The sequence below is a fragment of the Strongylocentrotus purpuratus genome, unplaced genomic scaffold (assembly GCF_000002235.5).
Source record: "Strongylocentrotus purpuratus isolate Spur 01 unplaced genomic scaffold, Spur_5.0 spur5_scaffold_9, whole genome shotgun sequence".
Taxonomy (NCBI): domain Eukaryota; kingdom Metazoa; phylum Echinodermata; class Echinoidea; order Camarodonta; family Strongylocentrotidae; genus Strongylocentrotus; species Strongylocentrotus purpuratus.
The window spans coordinates 5494729-5516239 of record NW_022145615.1 but is presented as its reverse complement, the minus strand read 5'-3'; the positions used below and the strand labels follow the sequence as shown (position 1 = coordinate 5516239).

The 21511-nt window shown below is 38.0% G+C and overlaps 2 protein-coding genes across 2 annotated transcripts in view; both read left to right on the top strand.

The window, feature by feature from the left end:
* Positions 1-84: 84 nt before the first annotated feature.
* LOC100889143 (MAM and LDL-receptor class A domain-containing protein 1) lies at positions 85-5459 on the top strand. Its single transcript, XM_011679772.2, has 5 exons — positions 85-342; positions 1026-1245; positions 2143-2417; positions 3581-3674; positions 4201-5459. The coding sequence occupies exons 1-5, from the start codon at positions 121-123 to the stop codon at positions 4584-4586; spliced, it is 1197 nt and encodes a 398-aa protein (XP_011678074.2). The 5' UTR covers positions 85-120; the 3' UTR covers positions 4587-5459.
* Positions 5460-6581: 1122 nt separating this feature from the next.
* The window catches only part of LOC581935 (MAM and LDL-receptor class A domain-containing protein 1), a 23441-nt gene continuing 8511 nt past the window's right edge, over positions 6582-21511 (top strand). The window contains exons 1-13 of the mRNA XM_030977032.1: positions 6582-6977; positions 8471-8632; positions 11173-11317; positions 12579-12705; positions 13256-13349; positions 14099-14236; positions 15080-15354; positions 16152-16242; positions 17525-17689; positions 18650-18915; positions 19744-19834; positions 20100-20300; positions 20691-20965. Coding sequence (XP_030832892.1) covers positions 6929-6977; positions 8471-8632; positions 11173-11317; positions 12579-12705; positions 13256-13349; positions 14099-14236; positions 15080-15354; positions 16152-16242; positions 17525-17689; positions 18650-18915; positions 19744-19834; positions 20100-20300; positions 20691-20965 — 2079 coding nt within the window. The 5' untranslated portion in view covers positions 6582-6928. The remainder of the gene's footprint in view (positions 6978-8470; positions 8633-11172; positions 11318-12578; positions 12706-13255; positions 13350-14098; positions 14237-15079; positions 15355-16151; positions 16243-17524; positions 17690-18649; positions 18916-19743; positions 19835-20099; positions 20301-20690; positions 20966-21511) is intronic.

The window sequence follows — 21511 nt, the reverse complement described above, 5'->3', positions numbered from 1 at the left end:
TTTGTTTTTATAAGCAAGGCATATCTTACACTTTTCACCCCTTCCTCCCTCTCTCTTCACCGTACAGGGCATTACGCTTACGTCGAGTCGTCTATACCGCATCGCCCCAACAAACGCACTATGATGCAGTCACCCATCGTTAATAGCAGAGGTGAGGATATCTGTGTTCGATTCTACTACCACGCCTACGGGAAGGACGTCGGCTCGCTGTCCGTCGATGTCGACTTAGAGGACCTATACGACGACATCACACCGTTTTCGTTTTCCGGCGACCAGGGGAACAAGTGGCTCCCGGCCAACGTGGATATACCAGCTAGTTTTACCGGCGTCTATGATTACCGGGTAAACAAATATTAGATGGCGATTTTTTTTTTCTTTCTGAAACCCTTCTGTAACATTTTCTGTCAAAATCTACGAAAGTTATTAACGTGGGGTTTGATGCAGACATTGTCCTGCATTTCGTGAATCATATCATCTAAGTCATTTCTCCCATCCCCCCCCCCCCCTCTCTCTATCTCTCTCTCTCTCTCTCTTTCTCTCTCTTCCTCTCTCTTTCTCTCTCTCTCTATCTATATATTTCTTTTTCTATCTCATCTCTCTCTCTATCTCTCTATCTATCTATCTATATCTATCTCATCTCTCTCTCTTTCTCTCTATCTATCGATCTATCTATATATGTGTGTGTGTCTCTCTATCTCTATCTCTATATCTTAGATATAGAGAGAGAATGAGAGAGAGAGAGATAGAGAGAGAGAGAGAGAGAGATAGACTATCTCTCTCTCTCTCTCTCTCTCTATCTCTCTCTCTCATTCTCTCTCACTATCTATCTCTCTCTCTCTCTCTCTCTCTCTCTCTCTTTCTCTCTCTGTAGCGTATATCCAGTATAATCCTCAAATGTATCTCCTTTCCCCTCAACCAATGTCTCTCTTTCAAAATCATATAACTGTATTATTGATCAATTCTACTCGTTTTTTAACCATTGTCAAATTACTAAAAATTGATATGACCCAACGTCTTTGCTTCAGCTCGAATTCTCCACCAAGAAAATCACATCCGGGTTCGAGGGCGATATCGCAATCGACGACATCATGTTCTTAAGGCAGCCGTGTGACGGGTACCCATCGGAGAGCACGTGTAATTTCGAACAGGGTCCTAGCGGCTGCGGCTACAGTGAGGCTGTGGAAGCTACGTACCAATGGCAGTGGTTCGATCTCTTGGCCGTTGAAGAACCGCCTCTCAACACAAGTGAGTAGCAAAAGTCACCGTAACGGCTGTGCGCGAGGCGTTATTCCTCTGCGCAAATAGATAATTGCCAGAGTAAACGGTGAATTATTATGTACAGATGAAGTTGGCTGCGTAGTTCGATATTGTAGAATGCAGACGCTGTAATCGGTTTGTAAAGATTCATTGATTTGTTACTTCAAATCCGATTTGCTGGACGATTCTGAAGCCTTACGCTAGGCCATCGCAAGCCTGCGGTATGGAGTTGCATAATAATAGAGACTGTATCTGGGCATGTCTTGCTTGTGTCAATTGGAACGATGCGTCGTATGAAGCTGACATAATGCCCATTAACACGAGGTGTTATTTTAATTGTATTTTTGCGCTAATCGACCCTCTCCAATCAAAACGTCCACACGCCAGTAATTAAACGCAATATTCATGATATCAGCAACTTTCATGTTACATTCCCTTCTTCTACCATGTCACTCACTCCCATATTTCGTGTTAAACAACGCACAAGTCAATGACGCAGACCTACGTCAGCAAATGACGTAACAATGCAACAGGCCTATTGCTTATTGCATAACCGTACACTTAACCATTGCATCCCTTCGTGAGGAATGTGTGCGTCCTTTAAGCCTATTTGATGCGATTATCAAAGGTATTCTGCAGTTCTACACCCCTGACACCCAAAGGCAAATTTACCGTTATTCCATTCCCTCAAAAAAAAATCGGTAGAAAACAGCACCGGCCATCCCAAGACTCCTGGAGACTGCTTGGAGAGGAGGGGCACTGTGGCCTATTTCCAGCTTTTTTGATATTTTCATGATTTTCCTCTCTCTCTCTCTCTCTCTCTCTCTTTCTCTCTTTCTCTCTCTCTCTCTCTCTCTCTCTCTCTCTCTCTCTTTTTTCGTCCAGTTCCAACCTCTTACATGTACACCATGGTTTCGACTCCGAGCAAGGGTCAGAGTGCCGTGCTCTCCTCCGCGGTCTATGACCTCCGCGGCTGGACCAGTTGCCTCACACTCGACGTCGTACTGACAGCCGACAGCGATCAGCAGCTACTGATCCAAGTCGAAGAGACGAGTGCAAAGATTCGGCGCGATGTGGGCCATCTATCCGGAGACCTGGGTGGATCGTGGGTCACCGGAAACTGGTCGATACCGGGTGATCTCACCAGTTCTCCGTTCCAGGTAAGTCATATACTAAAACAGTCGGCGAACTCTTAAAAACTAGAATGCTAAATCATCATTTAAAGGGGCCGAGAAGTTACATATTTTTTTCAAAATTTGAGAGTAAAACTTTGGTCCTTGTTAAATGTTGATTTAAAACCCTTTTTTAAAGGATTATTTCTATAGGATTTTAAGAACACCGTGACCTTCCATGTCACTATGCATTTCTGCTTGCAGCGCCCATTTTCCAGATATCCAAGGGACCTGGTAAATTCCGTTAGCTGCTCGAATAATCGGTTTATTGTGCCTAATTCTGTGCCGGGACGATACATCGATCCCCAGCAGTGGACCAGCGAAATACAGACGCACAGAGTTTCAAAGCTAGGGACTATTACAACTCGAATGATTAAACTAAAGAACCAGACTAGGCGTAAATAGTCAAATTTGACTAAACGCCAAAAATACAACCAACAACAATTGTATTCCGGTTAGACAACAACGTTGTTTTCCGAGCCTCGTATAGAAACGCGGCGCTGATTGGTTTCATTTGAATTGTGTTTTTGGCAGGTTAATTTTTGCATTCTTTGCGAAGGTATAGAATTTAGAAACATAGTTCATGATAACGAGATGGGGCTAAACCACTTTTAAAGAATGTTACACCTTCATGTGATATGGGCTCTCGAGGTGACCCGGGGAGTAATTTCATATTTATTTAAGAGTTTCCATGGACTGTATCTGCCCCCAAATTAATCGTATCTCATTTCATACGTCTACAACCAACAAAAGTTTACCGTGTATTATTGATTTATAAGATAGGATCAATTATATCATGAATGGAGATAGAGTAGATGTTTATGGTCCTAAACCCTTTGTTGACAAATCAATGTAAAAATTCAAAATTGATTGACCGAGGTAGTATTATGAGTTTTAATGTATCTATTCTTTTAGGTTTAACAAGTATATACCAGAACATATTTGACATAAGTTGATAATATATTATCCATGATGAGGACGTCAGCTCAAGCTGTGCTTATGACGACTCTTTTTATTCTATGTTTGATTTATGTGACCGTACGTGTTAAAATCCATATATGTGTTATGTTGTTAATGGAAAATAGATGACCGCCAAATCAAGTAAATTGAAATCAATATGTGTATTATTCATGTCTTTATGCTTTTTCTAGCTTGTCTTCACGGCTATGTATGGGTCGAGTACGCGAGGAGTCATAGCCATCGACAATGTTTTCCTCTCGAAACATCTGGATGCCTGCAATCAATGTAAGAGATTAATAAATCATGTTTCAAATGAGGAGAATAATAAAACTTTGTATGGAATACAATTACAATGATATAAACAGGGGGAAAACGACCTAGAAATGACAACGGTTGTAGTAGAAGAAGTGATCGGTAGTATTTACAATATTACTATATGTACAACCATATAATCATCGAGTACATCTAAAAATGATGAAATTAGCAAAGGAAAAAAACTTATAACAATAATCGTTTTGCCATATCGTGCAGTAAATTTCACCCTCCCCCCCCCAATAAAAAAAATAATAATAATAATTATTATTATTATTATTATTATTATTATTATTATTATTATTATATTAATAATAATAATAATTACAAAAATAAATTAAAATAATAATAATTATAATGATAATAATTATAATAACAACTATGGTGATAATAATGTGAGAGATCATTTTGACCATGCTTAACCTGCTTAAAGAGATTAACAAAATGAGTTCGAATAAGACTTGAAACTATAACCCATTGATATTTTTTTAATCCACAGATGTACCACCTCCGACAAAAGAACCCGTGAAAACGAGTTCACGACCGATCAATTCTCGTCCGACAGCAACATCCTCCTCATCGACGTCAGGCCCGATGTCCACACCCATCGACATTGTAAGTCGGGGACCACAGCAAGGCGGTCATTCCAATGTTGGCATGATCGTCGGCATCATCATTGCTGTCATCGTCGTCGTAGTCGTCGTGGTTCTCGTTGTGTTCTTGAAATTTCGCAGCTCGATGAGTTTAAGTTCTCTGACTATCGGGTATAAGAATGAGAAGATGGATGACGTACCGTTCTCTGGAATTAAACCGGGAAACGGCGGGGGAGGTAATTTGGACCCCCAGGTGGTGATCGGTGGGACTGGATTAGGGTCAGATGCCTAAATTCCCGATTCAAGTAGTTTCGAAGATTAGACGTGATTTGTTGATTCAGTCATTAACTCATCAATCGGTTAATCTCAAGAAATTGTGAGTCTTTGTGCAGTTTGAGTGAGCAGAATTAGATCCAAAGATTTTTTAAATCTTGAATATGTTGAGGAGAGAATGTGATTATTCCATGGGAATTATTATTAATGATTATTACGCCTCAGACATTTAAAGGAGCTATTTGTATAAAAGTAATAACGAATGAAGTACAGTACATGCTCTTTGTCATCTCTCTTAAATTTACGAAGCAGATATTCCACTTTCATTCCGAAAACTTCTTCTTTCCAGTTATTTCGCATTTTGTCCCATCATCTGTCGTTTAACCTCCATATACGCTTTCTGTAAAGTATTTATAGCAATTATGATAGTAACACGCAAAGTTGTTTTTTTATGGCGGTTGCGTGATGTATGGCAGGTCAAACAATATATCTGTATATAATAATCTATATACAATTTATATCATTTTATGATATATGCTATCCCTCAATAAAGTATGTCCAGGTGCCAAGGGGCGTAATAAGTCCCAGGTTTCGCCAGTTACGAGATCACACTTTATACCATTTTCTTCAGAGTATATTTTACCGCAGTGTTTGTATTCCATCAAACTTACTCTACATCGCATTTTATGCTATGTAACATCCAATACTTATATTTTTTGCTGATATGTAATTTTTATTTTGTTGTGACTATTTGTATTTCTATTTCTTATTCAATTGTTGTTGTTTTTTTCCACGACCCTTTTGTAAACCAGCCAAGTTGCTAAATAGATTTTGTTAGCGCTTTAAAAAAAAAATAATAATAATAATAATATTTGATTTTTATATAGCGCTTAATACAAATGTCTCTAAGCGCTTTACAAATATAAAATAAATAAATCAATCAATCCATCGATTTTTACAATGATTTAAAGGGAATTTTTCCATGTATTACGAAAGGACAATATGGTATTCAAATATATTCGACATTGAGATCATTATGACATGAAATGCACGGTGCATCCATCATAAGTGTTCCCTTTAGACTTTGTCAAGTATTGGTACATGTATATTCGGGGGGGGGGTTAATGGCCTAAGTAAACTTTATACATTTATGTCTTCCCATTCCTGTATGATCCTTATGAATTTGCTTCGAAAGCTTATTTTTACCTAAAATGACCATAATATTCAAAATGTTGGTGATTCTGTGTGATATTGATGTATTATTATATGTCATTGTCAACAATCATTTACTTATGACATATTCTACAGTTTTCGGGGTGTTGGGGTTGTTGTGATTGTTGTGGTTGTTTTTTGTTTCTTGGTTTTTGCGATTGGCTGTTTACATTGCTGATAAGGATGGAAATTTCGCATTACCTCGGGCCAACCAAACTCACATAAATTTTGCAAGATTTAGGTTGTTCAAGTTAATATGCAGGTTGTGTATAAAACAAGAACGATTGCATTATAATTGTCTTACAGGTTCACTCCATTTATACATGTATGTAACATTCAATGTAAGTCATTTTAATGCAATACTAGTAAGGTACAATTAGGAATCTATACATAAGATCTTCACTGTGCAAAATTCCTACGTTATTAAGATATATTTACGCCAGCAACATACTATTATGGTGTATATGTAACTGCCCGTATATTATAGATTATGCCTCATATTAAACAGAAAATGAACCAACATTCAACCATTCATTTCATGAACACTTTGTGTTTAGCTAACGTTTTTGTTTTTTGGTTTTTGTTAAGACCATAATAAAACATACGGATTTTGGTAATAACAGGTCGTACCTAACACAGTATATGATTCAGTTAATACAAATCATACCCCCCCCCCCCCCTCTCCACCACTAGGGGTGGATCGAGGATTTTTGTTTGTAAAGGGAGCCCAATTCCGAAAATAAACAATTAAGGGTACATTTTTATATTTTTCTTTTATACTTGGTGTATGCCATGTGTTTCAAAAGGGGGCATGGGCCGGCTGTGCCCTTTTTATACCAAGGCGAAAAGACTGTCAAACGGCTTCCCCTTCCGGTACGTTGTACGCACTCGTGTATGTTAATGAAGCTAAGGGGCGTTATGATAATAATAGGGCCACAATGTTTGCATATCGAATCAATAATTAAAACTCGAGCCAATTGGAAACGAAAACTGAGCACTAAAAAAACAATTAAATTCGCCTGATAGGTTATGAAACTCAAAACTTATACGATATATACGTGCCTGGTTCGTTACTGCACAGTAGAAATGATAAAATATTGGAAATCATAGCTCGGGAAGACTGGAATATATTTTACTTTCGCTGGAACTATGTCTAGGATGTTTTTACTGAGGACAGTAGTCGTTGCTACAGCATTAGGTATGTAATAAAATAGAATTTAAATAAAAAGAGATGATTTTGAAATAGGTATATCTATTTAAGTTGTAAGGAAAACTATGAAGAAATGAAAAGATTGGCGGCGGATGTATGTCACTCTGGCACCAAGGTGCATGGAGGCACCAGAAGAAGATTGATTTTTTATTAATCAAGTAGGATTGGAAACATGAAAAGTATTAAATGGAGAGGCATTTTCTTGTCTTAATGTAGAGATAGTATTTCGATGATTTAATAGTAATACTACAGAAGAGCTTAGTTGTCTAATATATATATATATATATATATATATATATATAGGCGTGAAGAAAATGGTCTAGGAACGTGAGACGTAGCTGTACATATTCTGGAACGCCCGTTGTCATGTCAGAGTTGAGAATTTTCGCACTTTTATATAATATATATGATTGGGTATTGTAGATGAAATTACGAATTAGGGAGGGTTAAGACAAAATGCGACGAAATAATTAATCATGCATGAAAACTTTTTTGAGGAAGAAAAAAAATCGGCGGAATGTGTGAGAGTGGGAGAGTGAAGGGAGGAGAGATCTCCTTGCTCAATGCAGCATCTGTAAATCAACCGGACTTTAAAAAAAAAAAGTAGACACGTTTTCTTCTAAAGGAATTGGTTTTAATTTTAATGAGACGACTTTTTGAAACAGGGCAAGATGAGAAATGCAACGTGATTCGTAAGACGACCAGATTAGAAAGTCTTATTTAAAAGATGATGTGATAAGAAACGAAACATTGAAACCCGGCGTGATGTGATTAGAAAACGACGTGGTGTGATTAATAACACGGTGTGATGAGAATAGAAACATGGCGTGATTAGAAAGGCGACGTGATCCGCTTAGAAGCACGAAGTGATTAGAAAATCGACGTGGTTAGAAAGACAACATAATAAAGGGGGTAAGGTAAAGTAGTGGTTTATCAAAACGTTGTTATCAACAATACGTGATTAGAAACAGAGAATGAAAAGAAGGACGGCGTGATTAAAAGGACAATAAGATTTAAAATACGACGTACCTAGAAGCACGGCGCGATTACAAATACAACTTCTTTTGAAACACGACGTGATTAGCAGCACGATTTGATAAGAAAGACAATGTAATTAGAAACCCGAAGCGATGTAGTTAGAAATATCAAGTGATTAGATCACGACGATTTAAATATTGGTAAACATTTGCCACTATATGGTCTGAAATAGAAATCCTAAGAATGCAGAGGTTATGGACATTTCTAAAATGATTAAGTCATTTAAGAGACGGCTGAATTTCTCTTTCTTTCGTCAAGATTAGGGACATCTTTTTAATAACTAGGCTGATCTTCTGGTACCATGCAAATACAATACTGATGTTTTATCAATTTTACTAATAACAATCATTCTCATTAACTTTGAACACCAACACCACATCCAAACTTAAAGGAAGAGAATAACATTAATGTATTTTATGACACTTTTCTCGATAAAATTAAAGTTGCCTGCAAGGCGGAAATGCCATGTAACTTCCAATGGGGCATGTGTGGCTACAGGCAAGACACCGGTGTTGATTTCGACTGGCTACGTCAGAATGGTTCGAGTAGCGCTGAAGGAACAGGGACGGGACCAGCCGTAGACCATTCATCTGGTACAACACAAGGTAAGCATTGGATCGTTATTGGATCTCCTTCAGTACATTGAAATCATGTGAGGTATAAAGGCCTAACTCCAAGTTTAAAGGTTTTAGTTATCAAGAAAGCATTGGATATACTGACAAAAGGCGTACCCCTGCTCCTGCTTTTCTAATTAAAACATCAAGACACATACCGATGAAAGCTTTCCGATCCATGTTCTACTACCCTGGTTCTGATATCACGTTAAACAAAAGGAAATCTTAAAACTCATTCTAACTTTGATTGTTAAACCCGATTTTTGACAAAAAAAGTCTCAGCTTTAAATGTTAGTCCTATACAAAGAACAACTACCGAGAGTTGTTTTTGTTTTTAACAGGTTTGGTGGATTTGGGCCGTTTTGCCTCTCAGTTAGCAATTAAAGGGAAACCCAAACTGCTATTCACCTGGGCCCCGAACTATAAAGAGTTATCACGTAAAAAGGGGGCCCAAATAGTAAACTACTCTAGAGGAAATCAAAGAAACATACGATAGAAATTTTGAATAAAATTAGACAAAACATGTAATGAGAAAGTTATCAATTTATGGAAGTTGTGATCACTCAAGGTATGGGCTCTTCAATTTGGCTGAATCTGTAATGTCTCTGCGATGTAGAGGCGGACAACTTCCTCATTCGTTTCAACATACAAAGAAGACGTATAAAATTATGTTATCCTTAATGTATTTTGAGTAGAGCCCAAAGGGAAAAGGCATTTGGGAGACCAACAAAATAATGATATTTTTGTATACGACAAACGGGAGAATTATCCGTCACATTCCAATGACCAAAATGCCAATATCAGATTGGCATATAGACGCAGTGATCTCATACTTCAAATAGCTAAAACTTTCTAATATCATTGGTCCGATTTATTTAAAACGTTGGCTATTTCGTCTTTCTTATTTTTCTGCTCTCATACAAATTAACTTATTGCCAGGGTTGGATTGCCCTTTAAAGTTGAAGTTTTGTACTTCTATCAAGTCGAACTTTCAGATGATCTCGTTTTGTACGAAGATCGCGAATAAAACAGGATATTAGGCCTATAAAAAAAGATGAAAACCATGGGACGATGATCCCTATAAAAGTTGGTCAATATTGATTCAAGTTATAAAACTAAATTGGAATCAAAATATACAACATGAAGAAGGTTCCAGATGTATTTAAAAAATGAAGGGGGTTTATTCTCGCATTTTGGGATCCCCAAGGCGAATCTCTCCGACCTTTTCATTGTCTTTATCTCTGTCTGTCTGTCTCTCCTCTTTCATGTTCTTTTGTTCTCTTTTCTTTATCCTTCTCCTCTCTCTCTCTCTCTCTCTCTCTCTCTCTCTTCCCCTTTTTTCTTCTGTTTAGTCTTTTCCATTTTCGTTTCATTTCTCTCTTTTTCTTTGATTCCATCTTCCTTTCGCTTTATCTCTCATGTCTTTTTTTTTTTTTTTTTTTTTGCTATTCACTGTCTTGCTGTTTTTAGTTAATTTGAGAGCTTTGAAGTTCTTTCCTTATCTATTATTTCATAATTTCGATAAAGGGATAAAGACAGAGGGAAATTATGAAAAGGGAAATAGGTTATGCAAAACTGTAAACAGTCAAACGATTTTAAAGGTAATCATGGTTGAATTTGCTCATAGACAAGAAAAACGCATTGTATATAGGAACAAGAGGGGGCGCTAGATCCAAATTATTCGCTGTCTGCGACCACTGAAAAGTGCCCTTTGTTTTTGTCACATATTATTTATTCTTATTTATGTTAAAGGGAGTCAACCGAAAGCAAAACTGTCAAGAATACCCACATGTGTAATTCAATGTAAAATAATACGATTCAAAGAGACTTGGCAATACTTGCCTACAAATAGCTTTTAATATCATAATTACGAAGGAATTCCGTTAATTGTAAAAAAAAATTAAAAAATTGTATTAAGCCTAATTCATTCTTTTGAATTCATTCAACGTATTATATTACTTCACCTTTCAAATAACGTGCTAAAATCAAATGTATCTGGAAGTATGAATGGGAAGTACTCATATTTGAACTTAGGATACTGGAAATATTCTTGAACGGCAAATACCAGTAGTAGGAAGACAATACAATATTATGCAATAATGTTTAAATTATAAAGTATCATTGCTGACCCAAACAACAAATTATGTTCCATGGCGAGCAATTGAAAATAACTTCAAGGCAGGTTCCCTCGAAAATCAGTTCTTTATCAGACCTGGGCCCCATCTTATAAAGAGTTGATATCAATCGCAGCTATGTACATAAGAGATAGGAGACTGCAAACTTGCGATTGATTGGAGGATTTACGATTGATTTTGATCAATCGTAACTCTTTATAACACGGGGCCCTGGGCCACCTAACACAAATCTTAGCTGTTAATTGTACAATTGAATTTTGCGATTGATTGCATCAATCACTATGAGCAATCAATCGCAAATATCAGTCGTTGGATCAATTGCTAAGCTATGTGTTACGATCCTCAGAGAACATTGAATTATTTCCTCTGTTCTACGTGACATCCTCTCCTCCACAGGCTACTATCTCTTCGCCCAGGCTAACTCTCAGTCTTCGGGGGACAGGGGCAGGGCCCGTATCATCTCCCCTCCTCGCGATGCTACCCAAACGCAGTGTATCCAGTTTTACTACTATATGTATGGGGACGACACCGGCTCACTCAAGTAACTCAACTATAATAATCATTCTATTTCAAGTTATACGATCGCAAAGACTTTCAAGAAATCAATGTTATGAAATTCCAGCATTCTTTTCAATCAACTTTTAAAATGTGCGAACATTACAAAGACAAATTCATTTTTTTCAGTTGAGTTTTCCCTCTTTGCAGTCGCCTTAAATGTAACAATTATGCCCAATGTAATCATTGATATCGTTTGATTTAGAAAGTGAGTTCTGTAAGATGAATTTTTGGTTAACGGAATCGTTAACATCTAAAATCAGAATTGAAATATAAATCGTAATATACTTGTGCCTAAACGTCGTTTGCAGACGATTGTTGTATGCAAATCTGTGTTAACTTATGTAATGTGTATTTTCACGAGTACTTCATCAGTTGAATGAAACAATAATGCTGATAATAAAGATAATAAAGATGAAGAAAAGTGATGCTGACAATATGATTTTTTTTTCCTTCTTATGTCTGTTCTATTCCCTTTTTTATGTGAAATGTCTTGTTTTTCACGAAAGAATAAACTAAGGCAAAATAAATGAGGATCAAATAAATGGCACATTAGAAAATGTAAATAAACCGATGTGCTTTTGTCTGGCATCAGCACAAAATCAAAGTTTATGCCCAAACATAGTCCTCTCGGAAGGGTCTCCGATGTCCTTGAGCGGGGTACGCCCCCCCCCCCCGATAAAAAGACTTTGAGAGGGTTCTTCCTTGATTACACTTGGTAGAGTACCTGACCAAAAATGCATATTCAGATAGCGACACTGAGGGGATTTTTAAAGAGAGCCGTAGGACCGAAACGAAATGTTAAAATAATTACTTAAAGAGAAGAACAAGTACTGATAAAGGTGAAAAACTAATATATGAACTTTCTCGTTCATTTTATGTCAGTTTGGAAGAACACCACACAGGAATTTTGTTTTTTGAATTGCTCTTACAATACCCTATTATTCGAAACAACGAGAAGCAGCACAAATATTGGGTACAAACTCTCTTGACCAATGTGTGTCGATAGGCCCATATACCATTTTTTGTGTTGATTGCATGTGACTTTCAACGAGATTTAGTCAATACTATTCCAAATTTAGGTGACCCCAGTGTTCACAGTATACATAAATTAGTATGAACTGCATAATTAACCTTTTCCAATAGTTTCCAGGCAGTTTTTTACGCCACAATGGCATGACCACAATTCAACTCTATTATGTTTAACTGTATTTCAAAATTCATTTTTGTTGTTTATCTTTACAAAGGGTATATGTACGTAGAAATGATTCAACTGTCCTCGGTGATGCAGCTTACACTAGAACGGGGCAGCAAGGAAAAGGCTGGTATCGTGGTCTGGTTGATCTAGGCTCCGATAATGGCAACTTTTTAGAAGTAAGCTTTCTTTTCAGATACAGATTCGCTCGCTGAATCTAAACTTACAATGTTTTTCAGATTATGAAAATTGAAAATATATTCATATATATATTTAAAATTGTATTTGAAAGCATCAAACCTATACGTTTACGAATCAAGAGCAATCCCTAATTTTGTTTTCTCTTTCTTCTTTTTTTTTTTTTTTTCGGGGGGGGGGGTTAATTTGACATATACCTAGTGAAACGATAAAGTCGAAAATCAACCTTTACTGTAGGAGTCACTGGAACAAATACCTGCAGACGGTCTAGATCTATAGGGCTGTCGATGACATGAAAAGACAATTCAACCTAAATTGATGAACACTTCATATACTATGGCAATAGCCATATGGGGAGAAGCAGAGGCCTTAAACTATTTCACTTTCCTACGCTTTCAATGAGTAAAAAGGTTCTAAAAATCAATAACAATAAGACATTTTGTTATGCATTTCTTTAAAAAAAACTCAAATATTCCTCTGCTTATTGCACAGCGATAATGGTTGACTTGCTATCCCTGTTGTTTCTTTAAGTTGATATTTGAAGCAAGAATAGGAGAGGGTCAACTCGCCGACATAGCGATAGATGATGTAGCAGTGTTCGACGAAGATGGTGCCTGTCCACTCGGTAATTTCACTTTTTGTTATTTCTCTTAGTTTCCAATTTTTAGCGTTTCTACGAGGGGTAACATTCAAAATAGACTAACCATACAGATCATTGGGGGATGGGGATTGGTGGGGCACATCCCGCCCTCTTCTTTGAAACCCAATCGGCATACATGACTACAAAACTATATCCCTTAACTATGTAATTTGTAGGCATTGTTCCTCCCCCACCCCCCGCTACCAATTTATATATCAAAATCCTGGATTCGTCCCTTCGTAGAGATATAAAAGGGGGACGACACATACGTTCTGCCTCTTTACAAATCACAGGTGATTGACGAAAAGGGATAATTTAATAAGGAAGACAGTGACCTATAAAACAGTACTGACAGCTTGAGATATTGGGGATATCACCCTTCACCCGACAATTTAGCTCATGTAAAATAAGCCTATAAGGCTAGATATAACAATTTAAAAGTTAACAAAAATATCGCCCGATCACTTTTGTCCCTCGCATTACAATGTATGTTATTAATCGTTGTGTAACACCATGCCCTGACTGCTCTTATGTGGTGTAGCCATATACGGTTTGACGGCTATGGCCACTCTATTACTAGTCATCAAATCCATTTTAATATTTTTGGTTTCTTCTCCTTTTTCTTCCTTTTCCTCTTATCCATCTTCCTTCTAAATCTTCCAATTTTTATTTCATCATCACTTATCTTCGTGTTTCGCCTCCTCTTTTTTAACACTACCTTTTTTAATCAATAGACGATCTACTGTGTGACTTTGAGACAGGTCTTGGTGGCTTTGTCCAGGACCAAATGGATGATTTTAACTTTATCCGCAAGAGAGGCAGCACATCTTCATTTGAAACAGGCCCTGAAGCGGATCATACCACGGGAGAGGGTACGAATCATTGTTTAGTTCAGACCAGGGCCCTCAAATTATAAAGAAAGGCGATTGATTCAAATAAATCGCGACTCTAAAATGATCGCAGCTATGTACAAAAGAAATATGAGTTACGATTGATTCGAATGCTGCTTTGTTGGGCAAGCACTAAACAAAAAGAAAATACGCCATGTTGTGACCAAGCGAAATCAACTGAAGTTGGATAGAAAATCTGTGTACAGATGGCGCGTATTCAGACATATTCAGCTCCTTGATATCAACCCATCAGGTAAGAAGATACAGAAACCCACATTAGCCAATCAGGTAAGGTGTTTCTAAAGTCCACATTAGCCAAAATTGGGTAAGGTGTTTTTGCAGTTCCTATTGGCCAATCAGGCGATACGTTTCTGGAGTCGATATCGGGTCAGGCGATTCACCGGCCACATTAGCCGATCGAGTTAGGCGACTCAGCAGTCCACTTTAGCCAATCTGGTTAGGCAATTTATCAATCCACATTAGCCAATCGGGTTAGGCTTTTCTGTAGTCGATGTTAGCCAATCAGGTTACTTGTATCAGCAACCAATACTAGCCAGTCAGTAAAGGCATGTTCAGCACCTTACATTAACTAATCAGCTTATTTTCATAATGCAGTACACATTGATCAATCGGATCAGGCGGTTCTGCTTTCTTTATTAGCCAATCGGGTAAGGTTTTTTTGAAGTCCACATTGTCCACATTATATGATGTTTGATGAGATGGTTATTTTACCTGACTGCTAAGAAAGCATAAATGCTCGGAATCGGATCGGATCGGATCTTATATGTAACGAATCTGTATTTCAAAACTTTGATCTATCAACAGGCTATTACGTCTATATCGAAGCCACAGATGCAACAAAGTTCCACAAAGCCCGCCTTATATCCCCGGTATATCGAGGTGTCCAACCCAACGACAAGGAGACATTCTGCGTGATGTTTTGGTACCATATGTACGGGACTACAGTGGGGGAACTCAACGTGTACCTACACAACTCCAGCTCCACCGGTCTCGGCAGCCCAATCTGGTGGATGGCGGGTAACAGAGGAGACTTGTGGAGGGCGGGAGAAGCTGAGATCAATACCCCGGAAGATTTCCAGGTAAAATAACTCAGTCACACCACCAAACTAACTCCACATCAACTTCATACAGAGTCGTTCTAAACAGAAGTCCATAGTGCAATACCAACAGTTCTTTTCTCTTCAACTTTTATCTGTTCACAAACTTAATCTCGATAATTCATCCTCCATTTATTTCACCTCATTTTTGGTGTGCATAACACCGAAAACCAAAATCAAAAATTAATCTCTTGTAAGTGTTTCTTATAACAAAACTCCATTCCATTAAAAATTATATTCGGTTCTACGTCTCTATGCGCTTCGAAACTTGGAAATTATTACCCCGGCTTTAACCTAGCTTCCATAACGGCGCTTTAGCATTTCAAGGACTCAATTTCTGCCAGGTACCCATTTACCTCACCTGGGTCGAGTGTGGCTAATGTAGCTTAATGTCTTGCCAAAGGGCATTATTGCCGCGGCGGGACTCGAACCGCGGACTTTATGATCCACAGTCCAGTGACATATCCTATCGACCACCACACCTCTCTTCCTTTCTTTCCCTTATGTCACTTCCTCAATTCCTCTAAACCCTACATTAGCTGGTTCTTTTGACTAAAGAATACATCACCAGCCGTTTCAGTAAGGCTACGCATGGTGTTACCGCAGGCCTCAAATTGTGAATAGTCAACTCACCTTCGAAACCTTGACAGACCATCTAATTATCTCTTTGTCAATATTAGATTTCTATAATATTAAAAAAACTGTACGGTGCTTTATTTGTCAACACAACCAAAGTGAAGTCTGTAAATTAACGTTACTAAAAACTGACTGTCTTTCAGATTTACTTTGAGGCTGTACGAGGATCCAACTACGCCAGTGATATCGCATTGGATGATATTCATATCATGAGCTACGGGTGCTCAGGACATCGTAAGTTAAATCATGTTATTGCGTAACAGTTTAGGTTTATGGTTTCTTGTTTCACTGTTTGTAATCTAGCAATGTTTTCACAAAATAAATGGTAAAAAGAACACGTTTCGCGCCAATGCAAACATTAATTATATTGCCAAATTTTATACCAGAAGGCGAGTAACTCATATCAATTTCTTTGCATTAAGTATAAACTGAAAAGACTGAACTAAGAGGTTGAAGTTTGGTAGAGCCTGTGGTAAAAGCTAAATGTTTGTTAAAATATCTTTGGCATTACAAAAGACTGAATTGTGCATATTTGTCAACGATCAAAATACATTAATACAAATTGCCCCAGATAAAAGTTCTGTATAAAGTCTTTCGTTTCACATACTTGGGGACGTTAACATTGAATAGTACAGATTCAACTTACTCGAAAATTGATATACACTCAGAAAGAAAAAAAAGATTCCGTCATTATTTCGTCAAAGATAGAATAAGGATATAGGTTATGTACAGTGTTTAGTCCGGATTTGAAATTAAGAATTTGGTCAGTTTATGATACTGGCCGCAGAACAATTGTTCACGTAGCATTTTTTTTTGGTAACGGGGAAATCACATATTGATAATTTATAAAACGGGAAAAATCTAGTAATCGACCCAAAAATAAATGATAAATGCCTTTTGATTGGCTACTTCTTTGTTTACTGTCTCTTATAGTAAAGTGTGTTCATATCTACTTAACTAATCATTGCTTCGAATCGATGAGAATATCAAGTTTACCATTTGTCACTAATTTGGCTTTGTGGTTTACATTGCTTTATATCAATTTTTACGAGGCTATTTTAACTGATCAACGTTCTTGTATTGCTATAAGAAAGTGTGGGTGTAGATGGGGTGGATAAGGTGGGTGAGTGCGAGTGTGGGATGCGGGTGTGAGTGTAGGTAGGATGGGTATTCATTACATCTAACAGTATGAATAACTCTCTTGCGTGTTAGAGATTTCAAATGACGCAACTCCGTTTTCGTTGTTACAAGCAGGCCTTACCATATACCCCATTTTTTGTTATTTTGTGTTTGTTTCTTTTCTTATCGTCTTTAATTTGTTTCCTTTCTTTTGTTTTTTGTTATTATATTTTTATTCTCCCTCCCTTCATTCTCTTTTTTTTTTCTTTTCTTTTTGTTATAATATGATTTATTTTCCTTTCCTTACATTTCTTTTCTCTTTCTTTCCTCTTTCTTTTCTCTTTCTTTCCCTCTTTTTAAATACAACACTGTGATTTTGTTGTAACCGCTTCTACAGACATAATCAAGAAAGAATCGAGTGTGTCATGTGACTTCGAGGAGGCGGAGCTATGTTACTATAGACAGGACAACTCAGATGACTTTGATTGGAGCTGGAGGAACCGGGGAACCAACGATGGGTTTACAGGACCCGATGTGGACCATACACGAGGAGATGAATTAGGTAGGCTTGTGAGAAGGTGATGATTCGGACGACATCTTGAGGATAATGAGCAGGAGGAGGAAGGTAGATGGTAGATGATGAATGTGATGATATATGCTGCTTGTAAGTATCGGCTTGCATGGTGATGTAGATATACAGTAGGCTTGCGGATGCACCATGTGAGAGAGAGGGAGGATTGAACAGTCCTGAAAAGGACGCTCGGTAATCTTTCTTGAGAGTGTATAGTCCTCAATGTGATGACGTTGAGGATGATGAGAAGGATGAAGATGGTGCAAGTAATGACCACGACGCGACCACGGCGCGACGTTGGTTAATCATTTGTTTGATGATGATGATGGTGACGATGATGGTAATGATAATAACGCCGACGATTAACTGATGGTGATGATGATGATGGTGGTGTTTTTGGTGGTAGTGGTGATGGTGGTGATTGTATTTGAGGCAATATGCTGATAATGATGACGAAGATGATTAAGATGATGGTGATGGTGAGATGATGATTATATGATGCTGCTGCTGCTGCTGATGATGATGATAATGATAATGAGGATAATTATTATTATTATAATTATCCTCATGATAGTAATGGTGATGGTGATGATGCGGGGATGTGGTTGGTGATTGCACTGGTGAGAAGATAATGATGATAATGATGATGCGGGCGGTGATGGTATGATGAGGAGGAGGAACAGAAGGTGATAATGAATAGCGATGATGATGATGATCATGATCATGATAAAGATGATGAACATTATTAAAATCATAGTCAGATATTAAAAATAATTCACATATCATGATGATGATGACAGAAATGCAGTGGCGAGAAAGAGAACAAAGAAGAAATGCAAGAATAGACGTGGGTATGAGACGTGCGTGCTTAATAACTCAATGAACATGACAACGACTAAAACTAAAATCACAACGATGTCACTACCATTACCTTCCCATCTTTGTCCCCAGGATTCTTTGTCTTTGTGACTAGCAATTACCGTCTCAAACCGACACACAAGGCCCGTCTCATCTCTCCACCGATGAAAGCCCATACGAGGACGTCTTGCGTGGTTCTGTGGTACCACATGTACGGTCGCGACGTGGAGACCCTCAATGTCTACGTAAGGTCCATCGATGGGACCCTGGGGAACCCAAAGTGGACCACATCCGGCGATCAAGGCAACTACTGGCATCGCCATACTTTGGATATCGCAGCCAACACTGCTGAATCCGAGGTACGTCTATATACATTACACAAGGGCGGATTCAGCATATTTGTATAGTGGGGGGGGGGGAGGAGGGCTTAGTCGCGGAGATCACACACCCAAGGAGTCAACTTGCAGTTTGTGTAATGATGTGATTTGATATGATTTATTTCCGTTTGAGAATGTATAAAATAAATAGAAATCCAATATTTGACATATCACAATGGATTAAGTTTATATAAACATGATAAAGACTCAATATAAGATTTGAGGAACTGAAAAATGATTTTACTAAACTAAATGTAAACGGAGGGGCGTGTTAAGGAAGCAATAGTTGTTTGGTAAAAGCCCCTAAAACTCAATTACGTAATAATAGAGTTTTGGGTAAATAAAATATAACCGTATGATAAAAAAAAGGCGAGAGTTACAAAGAGAGAGAGAGAGAGAGAGAGAGAGAGATCAGGGAGAGAGAAAAATGGTGGAATGAACTTAAAAGACTAAGGACAGGAGCAAATACGGGGTCGTTAGGTCGTAAGTAAAAAAAAGGGGGGCATGGGTCGGTGGTGCCCCCCCCCCCCAATTTGAGGGGAATATTTTCGTATAACTTAAAAGCAAAGTTTGTCCACGAATTCAATTGCAGACCAAAAAATTCCCATAGTCTATTGACGCTGAAGCAGAGAAAACAAATTGTGAAAGATGTTTTTAACATCATTTTATTTATCAAACTTACACTACATAGGAGACATAAAAATCCAGGGCAAACACAAATTATTCATCAATGCAGGGCATAATTTTTTAAACTTTAATACAGCATATCAAATACATACATTTCTTCTTTTTTTTTCTTCTTCATTCCAGCTCGTATTTGAAGCGTCGCCGGGAGAGGAAAACAGAGACGATATAGCTATTGACGATATTCTCCTCTACGATGGAATCGACTGTCCCTCTGGTTAGTTGAAGCAATTTATTTAGGAATTTTATTTGAACAAGGACTGTCCACAAATATGCGTCATTAATTGCCTTTATTTTTTTCTTTTCTTCCGCAGTGCCAGTAGAATGGACCTATCAAGAAAGCACTGAATGGTTTTATCATGTCATCATCGTTAACGATGGTCTGCTAATAATGACGATGATGATGACGCATTGTCTTTAATTGCTTTTAATTGTCTTTAAAATTTGTCTACAATTTATCGTTCCCTTTTTTTCTCCTCCAGTCACGACGCAACCGCCAAAGACGACCAAACCACCTGTTCTTGCGGACAGCATCGATTGCGACTTCGAGGAGGATGGGTGGTGTGATTATGTGCAGATGACAGAGGGGGACCAAATGGACTGGTTCAGGTACCAAGGAACAGGACCTGGTTCGAACAACAACTATGGACCAAAGAAAGACCACACCCTAGGAACCACACTCGGTATGCGGTATTCCTAAAATTAATGTGTAGCCTACGTACAATATGGCTAACATCGTGATCATACGTTAGTGAAGAAAGTTCAATAATTATACATGTAGTTGGCCGACAAAGAAGAGGAAGAACAAGAACAAGAAGAAGAAAAAAAATGAGTATTTGTAATAGTAATGAGTATTAATAGTGGTGGTAGTAGTAGGAGTAGAAGAAGTAGTGGTATTAGTAGTACTAGTACTGTACTAGTACTACTAGTTGTTGTTGTTGTAGCAGTAGTAGTAGTAGAAGAAGGCACTAGTAGTAGCAATAGTAATACCAGTTGGTGTTGTTATAGCAGCATCGCCAACAGATGACACGCACACCTTCTTAACCCCATTCTTTTCCCCTTGCTTATTGCAGGATACTATGCTAGTTTTGACCCCAATTCTTACAATGGAGCTAGTCTCGACGATGATGCTGCCTTGATATCTCCGCTGATAGGCGGGTCACGTAGAGACCGCTGTCTTCAGTTCTACGCCAATATGAACGGCTACGCTGTGGACTACCTCCAGGTCTATACCCGCCAGTATGGGGAGACCCTCCCCCTTGATCCTCCGTTCTACGTGTATGGAAACCACGGTGAAGAATGGTTCCTGCTACAGATGGATATTCCAGGGCTAAATCAAAACTTCCAGGTAGACCAGTCGGAATTCACTCTTGCATTAAAAAATACCCCCCCCCCCTATTCCAAAACATGCCCCTAGATTATCTTACACAAAATATTTTTTTCTAGGACGCAACTTCAGAAATGAGTCCAAAGTGCGCTATAAACCGATTGCTTGAACATCAGGTTGATTGTAATTTACTCCAAGCCAAGGTTATTAGGGTGTATGGTGACGATTTTGATAAGAAATGACAATACTTGTTATGATATTCGTAATAATGATGATAATAATAACAACAACTATCATCATCGTCGCCGTCGTCATCATCATCATCATCATCATCAATAGCCACATCATCATCAAGGTAATCAACGGGATTTATGTAGCACCAAAAATGATGATTATATATTTTATCTTGCTGCTGAGAATGTCATTTTATGCTTGAACATAAATAGTACAGACTATGGGAAGCCTCTGCCGATGGATTTCGTAATTTAGGATTAATACCATGACATTAAAAAAATACAGGACCATCGTCTTGCTTCGAACCCCCCTGTAACCTCCTGTTACGAGACC